General features: G+C 45.5%; 2 protein-coding genes across 6 annotated transcripts; one reads left to right on the forward strand and one right to left on the reverse strand.

Moving 5' to 3' along the window:
• Positions 1–1063: 1063 nt before the first annotated feature.
• On the reverse strand, positions 1064–15636 carry als2b (alsin Rho guanine nucleotide exchange factor ALS2 b). Of its 5 annotated transcripts, none has more exons than XM_068719909.1 (35): positions 15522–15636; positions 15086–15125; positions 14620–14765; positions 13489–14441; positions 12980–13337; positions 11657–11831; positions 11350–11446; positions 11181–11258; positions 10856–11086; positions 10523–10694; positions 10246–10435; positions 10077–10142; positions 9815–9977; positions 9453–9584; positions 9179–9307; positions 9023–9046; positions 7885–7955; positions 7551–7617; positions 7250–7464; positions 7104–7169; positions 6928–7026; positions 6630–6794; positions 6417–6528; positions 5915–5992; positions 5695–5834; positions 5410–5574; positions 5199–5316; positions 4467–4624; positions 4261–4377; positions 4001–4177; positions 3857–3914; positions 3588–3649; positions 3327–3476; positions 3084–3180; positions 1064–2967 (listed from the first exon to the last, which is right to left on the reverse strand). In XM_068719909.1, exons 2-35 carry the CDS (start codon positions 15097–15099, stop codon positions 2929–2931), a joined length of 5082 nt encoding a protein of 1693 aa, XP_068576010.1. In that variant the 5' UTR covers positions 15100–15125; positions 15522–15636; the 3' UTR covers positions 1064–2928. The 5 variants fall into 5 exon arrangements, with proteins under 5 accessions (XP_068576010.1, XP_068576012.1, XP_068576009.1 ...); XM_068719911.1 differs by having other exon boundaries at positions 13025–13337; positions 15086–15128; XM_068719908.1 differs by having other exon boundaries at positions 15086–15128.
• A 913-nt stretch (positions 15637–16549) lies between these two features.
• Positions 16550–22992, forward strand: LOC137879231 (neuronal acetylcholine receptor subunit alpha-2-like). The gene is made up of 8 exons (XM_068719913.1): positions 16550–16661; positions 18677–18828; positions 18990–19034; positions 19165–19274; positions 20158–20377; positions 21042–21544; positions 22258–22702; positions 22782–22992. The coding sequence occupies exons 1-8, from the start codon at positions 16604–16606 to the stop codon at positions 22905–22907; spliced, it is 1659 nt and encodes a 552-aa protein (XP_068576014.1). The 5' UTR covers positions 16550–16603; the 3' UTR covers positions 22908–22992.
• The last annotated feature ends 1191 nt before the right edge of the window (positions 22993–24183 follow it).

Here is a 24183-nt window from a genome sequence, read left to right on the forward strand (position 1 = left end):
GTTAAAACCTGCTCTGGTTCCAGCTGCTGTGGCTCTTTACGTGGTTCTCCTACGATCAAACTTTCAGTTGTTGATCGTTTAATCTGTGAAATGTAAGAAAATACTCCAAAGACACAAATCTATTCAGTTCACGATCACATAAAACAGAGAGAAGCAACAAATCCTCGTTCCAGTTTCTGTAAGAATCACATCAAACTGTCGGAGCAGATTAGTTAGCAACGTCCATCAAATGAGTTTATTGCCGTCTGTAATCATTTAAAAGGTACAATACATTTGACATCATGTAAAAGACACACAGGTGGGACTCATGTCAGCCAGCTGAAACACAAAATGTTCACTAATAAACAGTCATTTTAACACAATGCAACGTGTTCATAGTAAATGTGTGTTGAGGACATGAACCCAACATGAGCTTATGAACATTATCTTCAGTTTGGAATTAAAATACCACTTCATGCGAGTGAGTCAGTTAACCGTTAAATACACGTACTGCTCTGTGTTTGGTTAAGTCAGTCGTGTTGAAAAGCAAACTTTCTCTTTTAGTTTAAAGCGGCAGCAGCAGCAGCCTGAAGGGAGCTTTAGTCACATGACAGAGTTAACACAACACACTGGACAGGAAGCTTTTTGTCAGTCAAACAACGAGTATTTCAAAGAACAGCAGGAAACTTAAAGTCTCTGGTTGACAACATGATGTGATACGTGGAGAGTCAGGCACACACGGTCTCAGCAGTAACAAGAGCTGCTAACCAGGGACCGAAGAGCGTCATCACAATCATCTTAAAGTGCGAGAGAGGCTCATACGCTCAGACGTTACCCATGACGGGATAATATCTGCTGACATTCACAGCATCTCACAACAGCTCCAATGATAATCGTTTGCATTATTACTGCGCCTGACCTTCACCCAACATTTCCAATTAAATTGTAACCATCATGAAATTTGACTTCATAATGCTAGGTTTCCAAAAGTCCTGCAGGGAAAAACCAGCAGCCTCACCTAAATGTCATCCCTTTAGGCTTTTCTATTGTTAAACCATCTGAGGAAACAAAAGCCATGATATTAAAAAAAAAAAAAAAAAAGAAGAGAAAATGGCTTGGTCATCCTCTGAATCCTCTCTTAAGCCCTTTATAAACTGGCATGTGGGACGCAAATCACAAATAAGCGACAATGTCTGACAGCTAGTGGTTTAAAAAAAGAACAGTTAGCATTAACAGATGGCAAAGAGAATCAGCTTTTAACATCACATCTATAAAAAACGTGTTCACATTAAACCGACCGCCCGGCTCGCCGCTGAAAACAACACCTGCAGCAGGAAAAATTTAAAATGGAGCAAAGCGTTACCTTTTGCATTGATTATTTTACAGGTGGACAGGTGTAGTAAGACCTTCATGTGGTGGTTAGATTCATGAAGAAGGTGCCGACTTCTCTCCCTGCCTGCATGCAATGAACACCGGGCTATTCACAACAACACAATTAATACAAAGATCATAAAGATAATCTCTGAAGGGGAACCCACTGTTAAAAAAAGACAAACGTATAGTGATGACTGCAGTTCACAACATTACATAAAACAACAAACATGCATCTCCAAAGCAGCCGTCTGGCGTTGAATTCACTGTAAACGGTTTATTTAACTTGAAGAGGATCATTTTGCATTTTATAAAAAGGAACACTTACTTTTTCAGTTTATCTTAAAATATCCAAAATGACCAACTTTGGAGATGCATAGTTGTTAGTGAACAGTAGTGATGTTTAGAAAGAACAGATTTGGTTTTTGACTATTTTGTCAAGACTCCAGAACTTTCCACATTGTGTCAGTATATGTCACACTAAAAACTGGGCTCACAAACGCACGAGTGTCGGTCAGATTGTCTTTCCACTCGCTTTAGCTCGGAGTTCTTCTCCTCGGCCTGGTTTTGCATTAAGGCCTCATGATTTACCTTCGTCGTAGTTTCTGTTATAGCCGGGGAAGAGTCCATTTGGGAAACACATGTGCTTAGAAGTTATAGCCGGCTTATTTAGCGACTAACTGGGTTTGACTGTATTCTGCTGCCAGCTGGTGTTAACGGGAGAATATAAGGATCATTTAGAGTCAGTTTACATTTATAACACAGTATCAAACATCGCTGTGAACTAGCCCCAAGAGTTCCCATAGAAGAGCAGCTGTGAGGTGGGAAAATGAACCAGATGTGAATTTGTTAAACCAGCGAGTCAGTGCTCATCCTTGAAGTTATTTCTCTTGATAAACTATAAATAAATATACTGCCGTCTCATATGAAAGGAAAGCTAAATAATACAAAAGTTGGTCAATGTAATAAAGTGACGTGCTTTCATGAGATTATTTCCTTGTTGTGTCCGTTTCTTCATGTAGGTGTGAGGTGAATGACAAGAGGCGGAAATGACCTGAAACACTGCAGGATAAAAAGGAACGTTTTCTCGCCAAAAAGTTGTTTTCCGTGCAGAAAAACGGATTCTTCTGCAGGAAGAAAAAGAGGTTTGGTATCTCACAGTATGCTGACTGTGAGCAGAGAAACCAGAGAACAAACCACTCCCAAAAAAACACGAGTATGAACCTTGAATTTCCTCCCAGGTAACATCAGGATTTCCCACAAGAAGTCAGTCTCTCAGCTGTGGACAGTTTAAAGTGGACGGTGTGAAGTGGCTCGTCTCTGGCAGTAAAACACGGACAGTATTCACACGTGTACCTTCACGATCAGTGGACACGAGTGGTAGAGGTCACTAAAAGGGGAAAGAGAGTGGAGGAGGAGGTCCCGCAGCAGATGGCGCTGTCAACAACCTGTTCAAATGATCCTCTGCTTCCCATTGGCCGCTGCTCGCATCCGTCATCCTGAAGCCTGGCTGATCCCGGCCCTCCGATTGGCTGTGGTAGTAGGCTGGGACAGCAGGAAGTAACGCCCGCGCTCATCTTAAGTGATCTTCTCATGCTGGATCTGGTAGTAACAAGCCTGGAGGTGGAAAAGACACACAAATAAAAGCACATAAAGACCAGTGCATAGTGTGTTTAATGCCTTTATAACTGTTTATACAGTGAATTATTTAATGACAGATGTGTGCGTGATACCTTTAGTGTGGTGAACATGATTCCATGCTCTCCGTGCTGCACGCAGGGGTCCATCAGGTCTTCAATCAGGCTCACCTCTGAACCCAAGTTCCTGATTCTGAGAACACAATATTTGTACGTTTCATACAATTTAGGGATTCTGAAACTGCCGTTTTTGAAGCACACTGAATATTATGTAGGGGTCAACAACAGAGAATCAACTTGGCCTAGTTCAAACAAGTTGATGTATTTCATTTGGCTGACCGTGAGCGCAGCACCACGTAGAGGAAGACGGGGAAAAGGTCGTCCATGGACCACAGGAAGTCCTGCTTCAGCAGCGACTGGACCTCCTGCGTGATCTCCTCAAAAGTGAGCTGGATCACCTGCAGCTTGTCCGACGGTGTGAATGTTGTGCTGCAAACAGACGACAGAGTTATTCAGGAAACGTAGTGCAGCTTTTCTGAGATTAAAAAAGCACACAAAAGCACTTCAGATGGGTTTTAAAGTTGTCGGGCGGAGCTGTACCTGATCTGTTGTAGCGTTTCCACTGCGGAGGCGAAGCAGGCGTCCTTGGTGCTCGAGAGGACCTGGACACCAGAGCGAGGTTTACATCGTTATACTCATGGTGTTAAACTGTCACGTTCTGAACTACATGTATAAGCTAAGAGTTCAAACTAGATGCATTAGTTCAGACAGCCGGGGTGTCAACACAGACGGCTCAACTGTTGACACAAACTCATGTTTGGGCTGCAGCTAACAATTATTTTCATTATGGATTAATCTGCAGAACATACCTGCTGCTTCTCCCCGAGTGCAGGCATGGAGACGGGAAAGGAAACAGGCCAAAACTTTCTGAGGAGAGGAAGTCATTGTTTAGGATTGACACTGGAAATCATTAAATGAAGACTCTCTGTTGCCGTGGCCAGTGTGTGACGTACTGCTGAACACCCAGGAAGGCGAGCAACGCCATGTCGGGCTGCTTGTTGAGGCGGAGGACACAGTCCCAGTAGACGTCGTCCTCTCTCTCCTTGTCCAGCGCGTAGAGGGTGAAAAGCGGCGGGTAGAGACGAGGAAGCAGGACGGGAAGCAGCAGAGCCGAGCTGCTCACCACACGACTGAGGAGACACAGAGGAGGATTTGATGTGATCCAACTGTGAGCCACCAAGGCCTCAAGAAGGGGACACGGCCTGGTCTTTACCCAGGTTTTGGGGACTCTAGTGGGGCATCGGTCGAGCCTGGCTCCTTTTTGTCCTGGAGGTTGGTGGTCGGCTCGGGAATTAGACCGCCCTCTTCTGGCAGGTCTGGGAAAAGAAACCTGCAGAGCGTTCAAGAACACACATGAATAAAACAAATATCTATCCCCGTCTAATTTTAAATGAAGCTATGAGCAGCACTGTGCGTTACCGGACAATCTGGAAGATGCAGTTGAGGTAAGACTTGATCTCGTTGACAGCCTGAGGCAGCAGCCGACGATTCGCTCCGACGCCCACGTAGGTCATCCTGTAGACCGCCACCAGGGTTTCCAGCAGCCGGCCCAGCGGGTGGAGCGGGGTGTCACATGCCTGGAGGAAGTAGAGAGACATTATTCTTACAAGCCAAAACAACTTCAGTATTAACTGCTGCTTTCTCAGAAAATTTGATTCACAGGGTCACTTCATTCCATTTAATACAATTTTAGGAAAGAAAGTAACCATTTATATTCCCAATATGTGGGCAGTTTATGGAAATCTTGCTGGCGGCCAGGCTTTAGTCATCATGCACAAAAAACAACTTCTAAAACATCCGGCAGCGGAGCAATTTGGAAAAGATTTCTTGGTGTTGGCGATGGAAATAACAGACCACAACGGCCTGAAGAGACCTTCTAGTTCCTTGAAAAGTAGCTCCTGGGAATAAAAGTCTGAGAAACTTTGAGTGGAAACCCAACAAACCGGTGAACTTAAAAACCCAGAACTTGCTACTTTCAGTTTAAAATGACCATAAAATGTAAATGTTCAATCACCGTTTTGGTCTAAAAACAAATAAATACTTGTAGTCAGCCTCCCAGAGATATTTCAAAATTACAACTTGAAGTTCTCACTGAGCTCCGTGAGTCTGTTGTTGGAGGTGAGGAGTGGTCGGGGGGCTCGGGGGGCTTACCTTGAGGAGGTAGAGGCGGATGCTGTGATACCTCTCCATCGTGATCGGTCCCACGTGCTGCGGGATGACCTCCAGACTCTCCAGGGTTCTGCTGTGACTTCGAGACAACGTCTCCGGACTTGGATAGACAGAAACGAACACTTACATCGTCCCTTAAAGTCAGCTGTACGTTGCTCATTGTATTACTTGCTGAGCGCGTGTGTGCGTGTACCTGTCCGCGATGTGTTGTCGGCTGGTGGTGAGGGCCACGGCGATGTTCTCCCAGGCCTTCCGGTTCTCTCCTCGACCCGCCGCCTCGCAGCCCAGCTGACTCCAGCACTCCTCGAACACCGCCTGCCACTTGTCCTCCGCGCACACACACAGACACCCCAGCTTCCTGCCACAGCGCGCACACACACACACACACACACACACACACACACACACACACACACCAATTCATTCTAATAAAACATGTCCTTTTTTTCTGTACATTTCCGACGCCCTGTGAGCTTACACAGCGCGGGTCTTGTCCTTGTCCTTGTCGGTGTCGAACAGGTGTGGTTTGAAGTAGGAGCCTGTCACTTTGAGGCCCGAGCCCCATTCGCCATTGAAGGAGCCCTCCAGGAAGTCACCGTTTGCCATTGTGAGCGTTCCCTGAGGGGAGAGCAATCAGAACATTAAGATACACCGACGAACTTCTTAATGATAATACTTAAATCGGTTTCATTCGTCACCTTGCCATTGAGGGTCCAGTCGTCAGAGAATTCCCCCTCGTAGGTGGTGTCGTCCTCTGACAGGAGGATCCCAGTTCCCTAAAAGACAATGATCTCCCTTCATTTCCTTGTTTTCTCTCCTTTCATCTCCGACACATTTATCTTAAATGGCACTCCAGCGTTTAAAGAGCTGAGAAGTGAAGCTTTTCTAACGTTGAACAGACCCAGAAAGAGTAAATATAAAGTATAAAACAGCTCCTTTACTTATAGGAGCAACACTTCTAGTGATTTAGAAGAAGAAATGTTTTCAGTGATGTTCAAATTGGGCCTAACGTTTCATCACATCCTCCATTTCACTGGCCTTGCATGCATTACATTCTCTATTTCAAAACACCATCTTTTGTTCTAAAATCCTGCTAACAACAAAAGTCAGTGCTGTTACTCTCTTCATTTACTTTTCTTTGGTCCCCTCAGACCGTCATAATCAACACAAGTCTGACATTGTGAATGAAGTAGTGCTCACCATCATCTTATTATCTTTGAAGGCTCCTTCGTAATAAAGGCCAAACTGAGTGACGACGACGCCGGTGCCCTGCCGCAGGTGATCCTGCCACATGCCCATGTACTTCTCCCCTCTGTGCAGAAAGAAAAGATGTTAAGAAGCGTCTGACAGCGTTTTGTGGTGATTTACACTGGAGTTTAATTTCATTGTGCATAAGGAATGTGAATGTGATACTTTGTGATATCATCGAAGACTCCGTAGCCGGTCTTCTTGTCCTGCAGCCACTGGCCGATGAAGACGCTGGGGGAGGAGGTGTTGAGCTTGCCGCTGCGCAGCATGCCGTGGCCGTGCCGCATGCTGTCCTGGAAGGATCCGTCGTAAACCTCCCCGCTGGCATACCTGCAGACAGACGGGAGGAAGTTCAAACCCCCTCCTGCGAGCGACAGCGCTGTGTACTGCTGAACAACCTCAACAAACACGACCCTCCACAATACGGACAACAGAGTACCTGACTCGGTATTCTCATACACACCTGTATGTCCCGAGGCCGTGCATCTTGCCGTCTTTCCAGTGGCCGAGATACTGATCGTTCTTGTTGAGCGTCTTATTGGGAGCCAAGAATTCCCCGAAGCTACAGAAACACATGAAGAAGCATGAAGATCACCTGACTCACGATGAGGCTCACCTACACTGAACACCAGCGCTCACCCGTCTTCCAGCCCGTTCTTGAACGACCCCGTGTATATTCTCCCATCAGGCCATTTTAACACACCTCTGAAAAACAATCAATCATTAATACACATCAGTATTTTAAAATTCTACCAAACTGCAGACAGGAAGCACATGTGTCCAACCTGCCGTTGGGCTTCCCGGCGAGCCAGCGTCCTTCGTACGTCGCCTCTTTCAGCCGCCCGTCCTTATAAAACGTGTACGAGGCCGTCCTGGAGGTGGGAGGCTCCAGCTTTTGACCCGAGTCGGCTGACGCGCTGTCCCGCGCCGCCGCGCTGTCCCGCGCCGCCGCGCTCAGGGCCTGGTCCACCGCCTGGTTGATGGAGCGGAGCCACTTGGTCTAAGGACAGATACAAGCACACTTATTAAGAAGGATGACACGCAGTCATTTAACTTTTTGTCAATCAGTAGCATTAAAAGATGAACCTTCTCCATGGGAGAGGAGGCCAGCAGGGTGAACGTCTCCTCTGGTGTGATCACCTTCAATCCATGTCTGCAAAAACACACACACACACACACTCACACACAGCGTCTTGTACTGGAAACAACCAGTGGTTCACACACACAGTTATCACATAATGTCATATATATACAGAACATAATATACAGTATGTGACAGGGATATCGGAGTGTAATTATTAAAAGATATGTCAAGATTAAGTCAGAATTATTCCAATATGTAACGGACTGAGAAGTTGTGCATTCCTAAAGGTTTGTACTATTTTTCCAGTATTACTCGTGTGATTACGCAGACACTTACAGGCCAGTGTTCTCCTCTGGGATCGGCTCCACCCAAAGCGTGGCCAAGGGGAAGACGTGATGGGTGGAGAACTGGACGCATGGAGAATGGAAGAGAGGGAGGGAAGAGGGGAGAAGAAAGAAGGGAAAGGTGAGTGTGTATGAACATATCTGACCACTTTGAGGGACAGTAACTGGAGTCTAAGCGCTATGAATACGCCCATAACTACAGCCTTCTATAAACAAGATTTAAATCTGTATAAATGAGAGACTCACACACAAAGAGGGCAAATTACAAACCTCTCCCTGCTCCCTGCTGAAGTTTTGTTTGTTTATCGTTTACATTACAGCCGATTTTTAATAATTATCAATTAATAATCTGCCCTATTTATATGAGGGGAGGCACAAGACGCCGCCCAGGACAATCACAGTCTACTGCTGCCAGTTACTGTCACTTCTTCCTCAGATTTCATAACCTAAACACAGAAAACTGGAGTTCTGTTTTCACCTTCACAGCATTTAATGTTTACAACTACAGACATGTAGGAATGTGCAGGACTACCACGGGACTGGTGCAGGCTGGAGGAGATGAGGGGGATGGACAGAAACGCAAATTTAAAAAGAGAGCAACTGAGAGGAAAAGGAGACAAACAAGGAGACGGGAAAGGACGCTGCTTTGGAGAAGTGAATCAGAGACTGTTGGTACTTTTCAAATCGGTTAAATTACACAACAGTAAGAACCAAGGCGTCAACAGGAATCAAATACTCCTTGATTGTATTTTTACAACATGGTTGCAGTGTACCAAAATGCATTAAAACCCATTGAGCCTTGGTTACAGTCCGTTCATCCGTCCATGCAGCCTCCTTCAGGTAGAGAGCAGGCAGAGGGCGACGGTGGGGATAGGGCTGAGCATCACCGCACACGTTTATCTGGTCCTTCAAACCCTGACTTCATTATTATCTTATAAGCAGAGAATATCTTTTCGACTTCACTAGTTTTATCGCGTTGTATTTGACACAGAGCCCTAAGCCCTTCACACACACACACACACACACACACACACACACACACACACACACACACAGGAGATAAGGAGAGTGGGGACAGGGGAGCGTACAGGTAGCTGTGCTGACAGTTGCTTTTGTGGCAGCATACTTACAAGATTTTTACAAGGCGCCACGCCCTGACAGCACGGAGGCAAGCACATACAGACGCTTGAAACACACCAAGTTAAAGTGTCTGAAATATGGACGGCTTTAAAAAAGTTAAAGCACGAGATGAAACGTGTGTGTGTGTGTGTGTGTGGGGAGCTAACCTGTGCGTGAACCAAAGCGTCGTTGAAAACGATGAACCAGTTGACGGAGAACCTCCCGGCGTTCTGCAGCATCAGCGCTTTGTTGCTGCTCTCGCAGATCAGCCGGCGGCGAGGCTTCCGCAGAGAGTCCTGACGGCACACAATGACACCATTCAGCCATACGTGACATCATGTGACACCTTGAGGACTCCATGGGAAGGACACGCTTGTTGTGGTGATGAGAAAACAAACACACACACACACACACACACACACACACACACAGCGAGTTTACCGTCATTTTGCCGGGGAAGCTCTTCCAGAAATGAAAGGTGTAGTCGGCGTCCTTCCTCTTTCTCTTCAGCTGGAGAGCCAAAGCTTCGAACTTGGAGCAGCTGTCCTGCAGCCTCTGGTAGTCATTGGAGCACTGACAACATCCAGATACAAATTCAACGTGAACAACGCTAAATAATAGTCAGATTCTGTTGATTCCGCCAATAGAAATATACGCAAATTTAGAAGAATTCGAGCAAAGAAATCTAAACATTCCTGAACTTCTTGGAGTTTTAAACTTTTACTGCTTTAAATTCAATATACAAAAGTAGGTAAACGGGATAAACCAGAATCCTTTAAGTGGTCAATAACAGTTGCACACACCACTTCAAAGCAGGTGACCAGTTTGAGCAGCAGCCGACCGTATTCGTGAAGGTGGCGGGTCGGGAGGTAGAAGAGCGCCACCAGCAGGTCGGCCATGGTGGGGTTCTCCTCGCTGCACTCCGACAGCTTCTTGAGCAGCTCGGGACTCTTCCCAAAGAAATCTCTAGTTATAGAAAATTGCTTTTGTCAGCATTTAGAGTGATGTGCTATCTGTGTTTATGGTTGTATTATTGTGTCACAGCATTAGGAGGTGTGTGCTCACAGTGAGGGTTTGGTCAGCGTCTGGAAACCTCCCATCACCTGGAAGTTGCCCACAGCGCTGCAGTACCTTTGTTAAGAAAGACAAGCGTCAGAAATCAGGTTTTATTAAAAACCCAATCCTTTTTTTAGGACCTACAAGTACTGAAATGACCAGAATAGTGATCACATACTCAGTGTAAGAGTCGAGGAAGATGCTGGCGTGGTCCAGGATGAGCAGACTGTTGACGTCGCGGACGCGGCGCAGGTTGGCGGTGAGGCTGGCGGCGTGCTGCCCCGTCAGATGACACAAGAGGCTGAATCGACCGATCAAAGTGTGCAGGAGCCCGGTGGCCGTCTGGCCGAGGGCCGAACTCAGAGACTCTGGAGAAGGACGGCGACCAAACAGGAACATTTCAGTCGAGGCAAAAACTAAAGAAGAAAGATGATTTCCCTTGAAGGTAATCTTACCCATCTCCAGCAGGGGGCGGATTATCTGGGTCTTGATGTTGCACAGCTTGCAGTAGAACTTCCTCTCGGCCGAGGCCAGCTCGTGGAGGCTGGCGATGAAGCCCATCACGTTCATGTCCGAGAGAGCCACGCAGCGCTGGCCGCCCGCAAACACGTTGCTCACATAACCAAGCTGGAGGACAGAGAGATGAAAACACACAGACTCTGTATTCGTTACGCATTCATATTAGGATTCTAACCGATCTCTATATAATCATTTCTCTGCAGCTGCAATAGCACAATAGGACCTCTCATGTCCACGTCCAAGTTGTCCAGCGGTTACTTTGTGCTTACGTCCATGCAGAAGGGCAGCAGTACAGGCTGCTGGGTGTAGCTCCCCGCCCGCTGCTCCTCTTCCTCCTCTTCTTCCTGCTGACCCAGCTCCTTGGCGGGGCTCTCCTCCGCCTCCTCTTTGACCTGCTGCCCGCTGTAATAAATGATGGGCCGCAAGCAGTCTCCGTCTGCGAGCAGGAGGGTGTGTCTCTCTCCAGCGCTCATGTCCCAGACCCGGATCCCCTCCGACAGCTGGGAAGGGAAGCAGAGAGGGAACATGAAGCTCAAGGCTTTCTGTATCTGTGTGTGTTTGCATCGTACGGGGGGGGGGGGGGGGTTCCCTCACCTTTGCGAGGCGGGGGACAGTGCTGGGTGACTCCATGTGTCCAAGCTGACCAAAGCTGTTACTTCCCCAAGAAAACACCTGGAGGATTTGGATAAATATACAGATAGAAAAGTACATGAAAAACTGTTTCTTGTCAAATGTTTACGGGTAAAAAGCAGCGCTGACTCACCTGAGACTGAGCAGTCAGAGCGAGGGAATGATGAGCGCCGGCCGCCACACGCACCACCTCCTTACTGTTCAGACTCTTGATGCACAGCGGCTGTACTCTGCAGACAGACACGTCACACTACCGTCACCACACCAGTGTTACAGTGGCTTATCATCAGTGGCTTATAATCTTTGTATCTGGTCAATAGATATAAAAAGTATTTTCTCTGGTCTGACGCTCTTTCCTTTCTCATCATATCTTTTCATTGTGTTGCCGTTTCAAGCTTATTATTCTTTCCCCCTTCAGAGCCAAAGAGACGTCCTCCAACCTGGCCAGACTGTCTCCGTGTCCCAGCTGTCCGTGCTCGCCGTGGCCCCAACTCCACACCTCCGTCTGCAGGGTGGGAAACACCTCCTGGGCCTCTGGGACCGGCCCTCCCAGTGGGGTGAGGGCCACTGCACGCATCCTCGGACGGCAGGCTTTCCTCAGCAGCCGCGGGGACACTTTGGGTGAAAAGACACAAAAAATGTTCTTCTTAACGTTTTCTTTTATTCCTCCACTACAAGATATTTAAATCGGCTTCAGGCTGAGTGACATTAGCCATCACCACACACTCAATGTGTATGGGGACATATTTCTGTATCGCAGGTGCAAAGTTCAGCAGAAGAAATCAATGTGCGCGATCAAAACAAAAACTGCAGAGACGGTCAGCTCACATCAGGCGGGTCACGTCAAACACATGCTGTCACACAGCAAACACACACGGAGCTACAGAGGAGTCATGAAATGGGTTCCGCTTCATACTAATTTAGACTCATTCTGACATTTTGATGGTGGATATTTGTGACTTAAATCTTAAGAGATTTTTGTCTGAAATCTGAACATTCAGCCTTAAAACCTGACATTCATATAACCAACGAGAGGAAAAACAGCTGATGAAATCCACAGCAAATAATCTCTATGAGCAAAGAGAAAAGTCCATCTATCTATATTATATACCTGCTTGTTCCTGTTCGGGCTCACACAGAAGCTATCCCATCATGCCCTCTCTCTTAAATCACACCCAGCACCTTCATGCTGCTCCACACAGGCTGTTAAATCCTTCTCTGTACCCTCTAAAGTAAAAAAATCCCTGTCATGTTGGAGGCTTAATATCAATCTGCATTCCTCAGTGTTTTTAAGTCACACAAAGGCGACTATTCAGACCCTGGACCCACAAATGAGTAGCACTAACAGGCACAAAGCAGGACGCAGAGATTAAGTCCTGGGTCACATTATGGAGTTGATTGTGGAGCAACTTTGACGACACGGTGATTTCCTTTGGGAGCATTTTAAAAATAGCTTTTTCTCCGGTTTATTAAGTTACAACTTAATATGAAAATAGTCATTAAGCCCTACAAAAAAGACACGTGCAGCATTAATAAAAAGAACTACAGATGGCCTTCGCATTCTACTGAGAAGGTCTCTACAGACTTCTTGTCACTTCCTTTATCCAGCTAGATGGAGGTGAGATGCAAAGAGTATAAAAGACTCAAAAGGTGTGACACGAGGACCAGCCTTTACCGTGCATAGAAGCTGGATGAGGAAGCCTGGAGCAAAAACACACACACACACACACACATCAACCTGCACATGCGTAAGAAGTACTTACGCAGCAGGGTATAGGAGGTGGATAAGAGGTGAACAGCGTATCTACCCTGAGAGAGGAGTCCTGGTAGCGAGAGGCGGCGCCGCAGACCCTCCGCCTCCTCCTCGCGGATGTCCCCCGTGCTGGAGCTCTTCTTGGCCTGCATGGAGTCTTCCAGGCGGACGCGCTCTGTTGTGTTATCACAAACGGCGCTCATCAGCCCCGCCGGCCCGCCCGCCTTCGCCACTCCTGAGGGCAGGTAGTTCATCATCTTTTTGAGGGACAAGGCCTCGTAGGTGGAGGCGACCCGTTCGCCCACTGCAGAGGCGCAGGAGGCCACCAGGCTGTTGAGCGTGGAGGAGCTCAGCCCTCCTGCTGAGGACTGGAAGAGAAACAAAACATAAAAAGGTCAAATGTTTAAATGAGAGTGGCAGAAGAGTCTGGCTAAATGCTGTCTAAAACACAAGCAGGTGTTAAGTCTGTGAATCTACCGAAGGACTCGCAACATGATTGTATGATACAGTCCGACTCACCAGCAGAGTGTGCGTTCCTCCAGCAGTCGCTTTAGCCATCTGCTCAGCCTCTGACAGCTTCTTGAGATAGTCTTTGACGGCCTGCTCATCTGGATAGGGGGAACTCTTAACCCCCACAACAACACCGCCTCCAGACTGAGCCGGGGTCCCAGAGTCCCGGGCCGTCAGCGCACCGTTAGCCAAGGCTGATTCTTTCTCTGAGTCCTGAGTGGGGTCAACACCTTTAGTAGGTGGTGGGGAGTTTGAGGTGGAGGTATGGGAGGGGAGGACCGGCTCAGACGGAGACATTTTGAGGCCTTGTGTCAGAGCAGGTGCCTGCAGCCTGACCTCATCCTCAGTCAGCTCCACACTGAGGGGGCAGTAGTGAGCGTCAGAGATGATGACATGGTCCTCTTTGTCCGTCATGGTGAACAGCAGCTGGTTACACTGTCTGCATTTGTCAATCGGGGGCCGGTGAATGTCCTGGGGGCCCAAGCAGCGTACCAGAGCCAGGCTGTGTGAGGCCCCACAGGCCACCTGTAATACATACCTGCCCGCCAAGTGCTCCACCTTTTGTGGTTTCCAGACAGGGAAGACGGCGACGTTGAGGCCCAGCTGACAACCGCTGCCCCACGCCCACACCTCCCGCTGGGCCGACAGCGCCAGAGTGTGCTGCTCCCCACAGGCCAGCTCCAGCACCGGGACAGTCTGCGGGGGGGTTGTGTCAGTGTCCACCAGAGCGACCGGAGTCGGGTTGGGGACGGTGCTGAGGCCCGACAAGCCACACTGGCCCGAGGCGTTGTCCCCCCACATGTGGACGCCACCGTCCTCTGTCACGGCCCCGCTGTGGAAGCTTCCAGCTGCAACAGCGACCACCCGCTGGCCACTGAGCGCGCTCTCCAGGGTGGGTTTCGCCGGCTCGGGCACATGACTCTGCTTCCACGGCAACTCCCCAAAACTGTACACCAGCCCTCCTGAAATGGAAGCAACAACAGCCCAAAGATCAAAAAGGAACTTTACAGTTTTTCCTCTTGAAAAGGTTTATTTTATGCAAAAAATACAACACAAACCATCCCTCATTTCCTGTTAACTCTCAACAGTCTATTTGTGATACAAATACACCAAAAATAAGCCAAAAAACAATGACGTTACCTTCCACCAGCAGAACACCATGCCGTGTGCCCAGGGCCACCTGAAGGACCGGCCCGCGGAGGAGCAGCCTCTCCGGGGTGACGCTGTAGGAGTAGCCCTTCCAGGTGTGGAGCAGGCCCCGCTCTCCACCACCGTCATCCCCAGAGCTGAGAGATCAATCGATCAGAAACGCGAGTAGTAAGCATTAATATATAGCATGACAACCTAACTTGTCCTTTAATTAACTATCTGGTGGCAAAATTAACTATTTTCTTAGATGGAAAATAAAAAATAAAAAAAAGGAACATGAGAGAAAGTAGGACAAACAACACTTCATCCTCCCTCCTGCAGCTGTTTAGTGGGGGGAAAGCAGAAGTGAACTCCATCGGAGGCGGTTTTGTCACATGGTGATCACATCCAGGCAGCCAGACAAATGTAAAAGCAACAGTTAAGCAAAAATAATCCTCTTTATGAGGACTTTGGTTACCTCGTCCTCTCCATTAGTGGGGTTTATGTCTCCATCTCTGCTGCTGTCAAACAAAACACACCTCATTAGCTGAGAGCTGGGAAACAATCCTGCTAGTTTTTAATGTTGCTGTCAATGTAAACAAGACTGGACTTTAGGGGGAAAACCCACACAAAAACTATAAAGTCATGTCAAAATGAAAGCAGTTTTGGTTTCATTTTCATGTGTAATAAAATACTGTACTTCTAACATGCAAAATGTACTCCCATAAAACACAGTTAATTACCTGCAGCTGGCAGGTGTTTCCATATATTACTAAGCTAGCTAGCTGTTGTTAGATAATAGGTAACCGTTAATCTGGCTAGCTAGCATTAGCTAGCTAATTAGCTTCGCCAGCTCAAACCACAGGTGTCTCTTTTTATATTTTCTTAATTAATAAAAACGCACTCTTTCTTACCGGCTCTTTGATGTGCTCACTCAGACAGACAAGAAAGACAAACGCCCGTTAAATAGTTTAGCAGCTGAACGTTGGTTGTTGTTGTTCATCTTTTATGTTGACACATAGAGTGGACTTCTTCTTCTACTGCTGCTGCTTCAAAACGGATTGTACTCAACGGCGCCACCTGGTGGCGACAGCCGTGCAGCACATCCGACATATAGTATACATTTGATTAACAGATTAAATATAGCAACTAAAAACAATACAATGAACAGTTGACGTATACGGAAAATTCCAAATAACTCAATATTAAAATAAAAAATAAAATAAAGAATAAAAAGAAGGCAGAAGTTATTCTTTACATGCTCCTACCTTTCTAAATATATTGAACTAATTGATAACTGTAAATAACCACCATTGTACAATTTAGGTTGTTTCAAGTTCTTAAAGAGATGCATTACAACGTTTACTCATTATAGACCTTAACTGGTCTACTTTTTACTTTTATATGAGTACTTGTTGCTTGATTCAAATATTTTTAAAATAACATTACTTTCATTTGAGTGCACTATTCCAGGACTCTTTCCATCCCTGATTAAATCACACATGGTGGAGCTGTGCAGTGGATTCACCAGGAGATGCAGAGCATCGGGGCCCCCGTGTGGCACAGGTTGTTGCAGGTGTATGTGACAGTCACCTATATGTAATATATTAGTTGATCTGCAAAGCATCCAACTAAAGCTATACAATAAATGTAGTGGAGTAGAAGTAAATATTAGCGTACCATGGAAACACTCAACATAGTTCTTTTAGCATAAAAAGTGCAGGATATTCAAATTAAATGTTCCCTCCAAATCCGGAATCGTGGTAAGAAAATGTTATATTTAAAGATGTTCAGGCACAACAAATGATAACGTCACCATTACAGTGGAAGACTGAGCCCAGCCCCTTTACGGTAGATGACGACAGGTACTCGCATACATACAGGGAGGGTGTGATGCATCCACAGACGAGCGATGGGAAAACAAAGCCGAAACATGTTTTAAGACAACCTGAACTTCATATTTTACATAATCTGTGATGTACTTCTGCTGATTCAAATGGAGCCGAGGAGAGATTTCACGCTGATGTCAGCGCTTTGGATCTGCATCCACTCCGGTGAGTGTGACGGTGAAACCGATTTCAATCATGCTGATATTTAACCTACAGGCTACTAAAGTAGCATTCAAATGTTAAAAAGTAAAACACTGCTGATGTCCTATCACGACTTAAGCCTATACTTTTTGGGACTTTATAATATTTGTATAGTATTCATCCTCCTGTTGTATCAAAACGTCTGTGCGTCATTTTCAAATTCCTTCAACTATTATAAAACTCACCATTAGAGAACTACTTTTTCCTGTGTGAATTACGTCTTTGAAGAAATATGTTGAACAATGATCGTATAATATTTCTATCAGGACTTATAAGAATGATTTTACCACTTAATAGTGGTTTTATAATTTAAATCTTAGGTTCACCTTCTAAACTAATCTTGCTTAAGGACACATTAACATCAGACCAGGGGAGCAGGAGCCGGGGATTGAACCTCTGACCCTCTGATTGAAAGACCTGCTCTCCACTTAGCTCCACTTAGCCACGGTCAAGTCCCTTAGCTCCACTTAGCACGGTCACCCCCAAATATTACACTTAGCCACGGGGTGACCGTGGCTAAGTGTAATATTAGCCATATTAGACCTGACTTTATGATGCTTAATGGTATTTAATGGTATCATTAAATACTGTAATATTTAAATACTTAAATAATCAAATTAATGGTATTTAATGGTATCGTAGTTTTATATATATATATATATATATATATATATATATATATATATATATATATATATTATAGTTATATATTATGTTTTATATATAGGACCCAAAGGCATCATCAATCCAATAGTCATAGTATCCATCAAAATGTCACAGTACTAAACGTAATCAAAACAAATTACTATTTTCTTTAATTCCACATGGAACCTTTACATACAAAGACAAAAAAATATATAAAATGTAAAAAAAATAATTAATAAGTACACAATTAAAATAAGATGTTCTGCATTTTTATGCATTCATTTTAATTCAACGCAATTGACGTGACGATGAAGATTACAAAAACCTTTACAAACTATTTGCCATAGTTTCCTTTAAAAAGTTTAGAATTTCTCTGCACCTGAGAATTGAGCAGAATAATCCGTTTTAAATTTAATCAGCAGAAAAACTAAAACTGCAGCGTAATGCAACGAGATGTTTCTGCTCCACTGGCAGAGCCTCACCTGAAACATCATTGGGTTGGTTATAAATAGACAATATAATCACAGGAACTGGCATTACACACGTTTGCACAGTTTGTGCTCTTGGCTGGCTGTTTCCTGCTCTGGATAATCCTAAATTGCTTGTCGGTGATGCCAGGTTGCTTGCCAGAGAGCTCAAAGCTGTGTTCAGAGAAGACAGAGGGAAGAAGAGCCGCTCGTGAAGTGAACAGCAAAAGAAGAAGATGTGTACTTTTCTTACCACTGTTCATTTAACCTGGAAGACAAATCAGATCTCCTCTGACTCAAAAGGTTTATTGCAATAATGAAAATACAACTCTAATGTTTGTATGAGAAAATCTCGCTCTCATAAACTCTCTAATAACTAACTCTCTCATGAATCTCTCATAACGCAGTCTTTACAAAGTGTTTATGAGTTGTACCTAAAGGCTTTACTAAAGCATTTGCTCAATAGATCATAAGCTATTATTTACAATGTTTGGATGATTAAATAAAGTAGATAAGAATATTCATCACACTCTAATGTCTGTATGGTGAATATGAAGCTTAGCTAACCAAACTATAGCCCTTCACCTGCAAAATATCACCCGATGAGATACGTACTAACCAGGAAGAGACACAAAACAACCACAAAGAGACACAAAACGACCACAAAGAGACACAAAACAACAATAAAGTCTGTGTCTCTTGCTCCTGTTGTTGGATTTTAGTGGCCATCTTGTTTTTCATGCACACACAACATTATTTAATTTTAAGACTGTGAATATCATGAGGAGTTTAGATGATAATCAAGACATTGAAGTACAAATCAGGGACAGAAAAGTGATGTCTCTCGTCTCCGTCTCTGTCCGTCAGCGCTGGCTGAAGACTGGACCCGCGTCCACACTGAGGACGAGCTCTTCAGGAGCTTGTTTGGCGGCTACAGCAAGTGGACGCGTCCGGCTCGGAACATCACCGACGTGGTCATCGTCAAGTTCGGCCTCTCGATGGCACAGCTGATCGACGTGGTGGGAACACCCCAAAAAAACTGACCACCGCTTCAAAAATATAAAGATATATCACACTTATTGCTGCTTTCTAAATGTGTTTCTGTTTATAAACAATCATTCTCACATATGAGAGTCTAATAATCATAAGATGTTTTTGTCAATGTTTTGCTCCAAAACAGGATGAGAAAAATCAGATGATGACGACCAACGTGTGGCTGAAACAGGTATGGAAGAAACTGACCTGCGATTCAATACTTTGCACTAATATTCATCTCTTTGATTTGGCCTTTCTTGTATGAAAACTATGAAACTAAAAACTGCTTATTGTCTTAAAAACCGTGTTGCTTTTGGCAGGAATGGACTGACTATAAGCTGCAGTGGAGTCCGTCCGACTTTGACAACGTGACGTCCATCAGAGTCCCCTCTGAGCTCATCTGGGTGCCGGACATTGTGCTGTACAACAAGTAAAACACATTCAAAGAACTGCAGTTACACAAAGATGGAGTGAGAACAAGAGGGAATACGGTTAGAGGACAAAAACACGAGTCCCAAAGGAAGTTTTGTTCAGTAGTTATACTTTAAACAAAGTTTACACAGTTTATTCAGTCGTGTTTCTTCCCCCTACAAAAAGCAGTTTCTTGCCATTTTTCCGGATTCAAAGAAGGCTGTGTTACAAGCACAGACAGCCAAGGACACACTCAAACAGACACGACTTTGAATTTCTTTGGGTGGAACTGGAAATTATCTGGAGTGATCAATTACCCGCTTGATCCATAACGACACCCTCGTCCACTGAAGAGCGTGTGAGGGAAGGTCACTTATATGGAGCCAAACAGCTTGATTGCGTTTTCCTGCACACCAATTGGGGATAAATGCAAATCATCCTGTTGAATACATGACCCTGATTTTGTTGCGTCTGTGCAGCGATCTTGCATCACACAGTTTTAGTCAAAGTCTGGCTTCCTCCCATCGGGGCCCCAAGGAAGTATTAATCCTTAAATTTGTCTGGATGGAGAGGAAACTTTCTCCCGCTTCAGCATTTGTGCAAATGGGCTTGCATCATGAATGCAGCTTGGTTAACACTCGGTTGATCAATTATTAAAAGGGTAAAAAAAAGAGTAAAAGGGGCATCGCTCGAGGTTTAATTCAGATTTTGAGTTTGAAACGCTATGAGACGGAAACTTTGGAGCCTTGCTGAACAAAAAAACGACGGAGAAATCATCCTTTTTATCCAGATGATACCTCAACTTTGCTGTCTTGGCATTGGTGTCAAATTTTCAATACTTTTTGCTTGTTTCTCGTGTCTGAAATGCTATGCTTCCTCCCCTCATCCTCTTCTTTTTCCAGTGCAGACGGAGAGTTCGCCGTCACCCACATGACCAAAGCCCATCTCTTCCACACCGGTCGTGTCCGCTGGGTTCCCCCGGCCATCTACAAGTCCTCCTGCTCCATCGACGTCACCTTCTTCCCTTTCGACCAGCAGAGCTGCAAGATGAAGTTCGGCTCCTGGACGTACGACCGGGCCAAGATCGACCTGGAGCCCTTTGAGAACACGGTGGACCTGAAGGTTCTTTTCATTTTGAGTTTGTGCCATTTAGACACAATTGGCGCCTCCGTTCTGTCGTGATTTGCCAGCTCTGCCTCTTTACCTCCTCTTATCTCCGGTTCACACATGCTCCTTACCAACATTTTGTTTTGCAGACGGATGCCAGCTAAATGTTCTGGCTGCTTACTTTTTAATTAACAAAAAACTTCTCAGCGTGTTGCATTGCAGAATGAACTTCTGGAGAAAATAAAATGCATGAATAATTTTTCCTGGAGCGATTTCTCAGGTTTTGTTATCGGCGTTTTACATTCCTATTCTTCTGCACTGAAATATACTGACATCAGCAACCACTTTGGTCCAGAGGGACATATCTTCACATCAATTGAATGGATTGTCATGAAATTTGTTGCGGATATTCATAGTTTAAAGAGGATGAAGCCTACTGACTTGTGTGACTCAATAGCACATTTGTGCTTTTGAGTGATGTGTCTTGACAAATACTGGATGGTGATGATTTCCAGGAAATTGGTACAAACATTCATGTTCCTCTTTGGTGATCCATTCACTTTTCAGCCAGCGCCATTCTCAGGTTGGATTCATCCTCTGTGGACCATGAATGTCTGAACAATATCTTTCTGCAATCCATCAAATATTTTCATTCCTAGTCTAACAGTCTAACTTCTAGGATTACTGGGAGAGCGGAGAGTGGGCGATCGTCAACGCCGTGGGAACCTACAACACCAAGAAATACGACTGCTGCCACGAGATCTACCCCGACATCACCTACTACTTCGTCATCCGCCGCCTCCCGCTGTTCTACACCATCAACCTCATCATCCCCTGCCTCCTCATCTCCTTCCTCACCGTCCTGGTCTTCTACCTCCCGTCGGACTGCGGCGAGAAGATCACGCTGTGCATCTCCGTGCTGCTGTCGCTCACCGTCTTCCTGCTGCTCATCACGGAGATCATCCCGTCCACGTCGCTGGTCATACCGCTGATCGGGGAGTACCTGCTCTTCACCATGATCTTCGTCACGCTGTCCATCGTCATCACCGTGTTCGTGCTGAACGTGCACCACCGCTCGTCAGAGACTCACACCATGCCTCGGTGGGTTCACGGGCTTTTCCTGTCGGCGGTGCCTCGCTGGCTGTGCATGAAGCGTCCAGAACACGGTGTCAGGCCTGCAAGGTGAGAAAACAAAGAAGGCCTCGGGCTCTGCAGAGTGAAGCCGATTCTCTCTCCTGGCCAGCAGGGGGCGACTCCTCTGGTTGTATAGAAGTCTAGTCTAAAATGACTCTACTTCTCTCTTGATTTATTCCCTCAGTAAACATTGTAAACATGAGTTTATGGTCTCAATCTCTAGTTTACAGTCTTCTTCAATACAGCATGATGTTCATTTAGTACATTATGCTCCATTTAGAGTCAAACAGACCAGAAAGCAGGGGATGCTTTAGGGCGGGCTTACTGTGATTGACAGAGACGTACACAGAGTCTCTACGTCACTCCTCCGCATTCAAAATGTGGTCACTTCTGTTCATTGGCTGCAAAAAAAACAAGATGGCGACGGCCGTAATCCAAAATGGCGACGGCGAAATCGCAGAACTGGAGGCTTCAAAACTGCAGTCTTGTAACGTGACGTAACGATGACTACGTCCACTTCTTATATACAGTCTGTGGTCACTCGGCTGCAATTAAGCTACGGGTTGCATTGTGGGAATTGTAGGCAAAAGGTTTTATAGATGACATATTTGGAGACTCAAAATTGCAAAGTGGCATAAAATACATTTAGTACACTATATAATAGTTAGGAAAACATCTGTCTCTTTAGCTGCTAAGTGCTCTTCTATGTTCACCAGCGAGACTCTAACTGTGTCTGCCTGCTGTTCGCTTTGTCGCCTCAGGCGGTGCCACCTGACTGATAAACTCCTACCTGTCCGGACTCCAGGCCCCGCCCACAGCTCTTCCACCTGGGTCACTCAGGAGTCTGACGTCGATCTTTATGATTACCAGGAGGACGACAACGTCGACTACTTGGACGCCAGAGATGAAGCGCACTACTGCGATGTCCACGGTTACACCGACGCAGATGATCTGGGGAGGTTTGGGGTGAAGGTAGCTGGCCGGCCGAGGACTTCTCCCCTCTCTCCTCCTCTCCCTCCATCTCTGGGTTACATCCTCCTCCCGCAGAGACTCTCCCCACTCAGCTTGGCCTGGGACACCCCTCCCGTGGAGCATGGTTCGATCCAGAGCCCTATGGCCTCCGCTCTGTCTCCTGCGGTGGTATCGGCCCTGGAGGGGGTGAGCTACATCGCAGAGCATCTCAGAGCCGAGGAAGCAGACTTCTCAGTGAGTGCTGACGTGGCGGCAGGAAGTGATTTATTTCAACTCCTGTATCATCTTCTTTTTGTCTTTTCCGTCTCCACAGGTGAAGGAGGACTGGAAGTATGTTGCCATGGTTGTGGACCGGATCTTCCTGTGGATGTTCATTATAGTGTGTCTGCTGGGGACCGTCGGACTCTTCCTGCCTCCGTGGCTCTCTGGGATGTTTTAGAACCAAACTGGAAATCAGAAAGAATTTATATCGCAATTAAATCAATAAATACATTCTTTATATGATGACATCAATCAGTCACAAAAGTTTCAATCACCATTCATATTGAAATTTCATAATAAATGAATCTGCATTTTTGCCTCAAACGATTAAGCGATTATCAAAATTGTTGTTTCAGCTCCAGCACAACATTTAAAAAAATAATGTATCTTCTTTCAAACAAGTGGATTAAAACATCTTTTCTGTTCTTTTTCATACTGTGTATGTCTTTTGATTTCAGCAGAATATAGTTTTTGGGAGTCTTGAGATGCCAAAGTCAGTCAGTCAATATTAACGAAAGAAAAAAGGTGTGTAGACGACTGAGAAGGAAGAAGTATCAGACGTAACTGACTCATAAGATACCTTCTCTTGTCTCCTCCGTTAGCATCCACATGATATATTCAGCTCAACAATGCTTTGGGCGTTTAATCAGGCGTTTTATTCTGAAAAGCGAGAGGCACCCACAGAAACTAATTTCTCAAAAGAAAAAATAGGTTTGTAGAAATATTTACAACATGCTCTCAGTGTTAAAAGGCCGACATGTGACTGATAAACAAACTGGCCTTACCAGGAACCAAACAGAACAGTCTAATGTGTGGTTTAGTGCTTGTTTGAAGAATCGCATGAATGAAAAATTGGACATGCTGCTGTAATACTTTAATCACAAGGACAAAACTCAGAACTCAGTTCCTCTTTACACGCTCTCCTGCGTCGCAGCGGAACAACCAAAAAGAGAAGATAAAGAAGAATGTGCAGTGCGGTGTAATCTGTTTTTTGGGCGAACACTATCAAGCATGTGAGCGTTTGCTCATCGTGTCACATCATACACGCTTTAGAATCATTAACAAACTTGTGACAACAAACGCACTGATTGTTCTAAGTGTGTGGCACAGTGCGCTGAGAGCTATAGTGCACAGGCTTGATCAAGCTGACAGGACTCTTCACCAAACCCACACAAACAGTCAATATGATGAAGTGAAACCAATTAAAGCAACAACCATCAGATCATGTTATGTATGGTGCCTGTATAACCGTAACGTTATTGACTCACTTACAGAAGAAATATCTGTTTACAGTTTGCTCCCTAAGGTCTTCTCAGCTGTTCCTGTTCTGGCCGGTTTCCTGTTCTAAAGTTATAAAGATGTCATTAATAGAGTCCGTGTTTCTTCACCTAACCCCAAACTATTGGCCACCACATGAGCACTTTCAATTTCACACCAAAACCAGTGACCATCAT

Source organism: Cebidichthys violaceus, unplaced genomic scaffold (genome assembly GCF_023349555.1).
Source record: "Cebidichthys violaceus isolate CVI_PGR_0920_01 unplaced genomic scaffold, fCebVio1.0.p SCAF_24, whole genome shotgun sequence".
Taxonomy (NCBI): Eukaryota; Metazoa; Chordata; class Actinopteri; order Perciformes; family Stichaeidae; genus Cebidichthys; species Cebidichthys violaceus.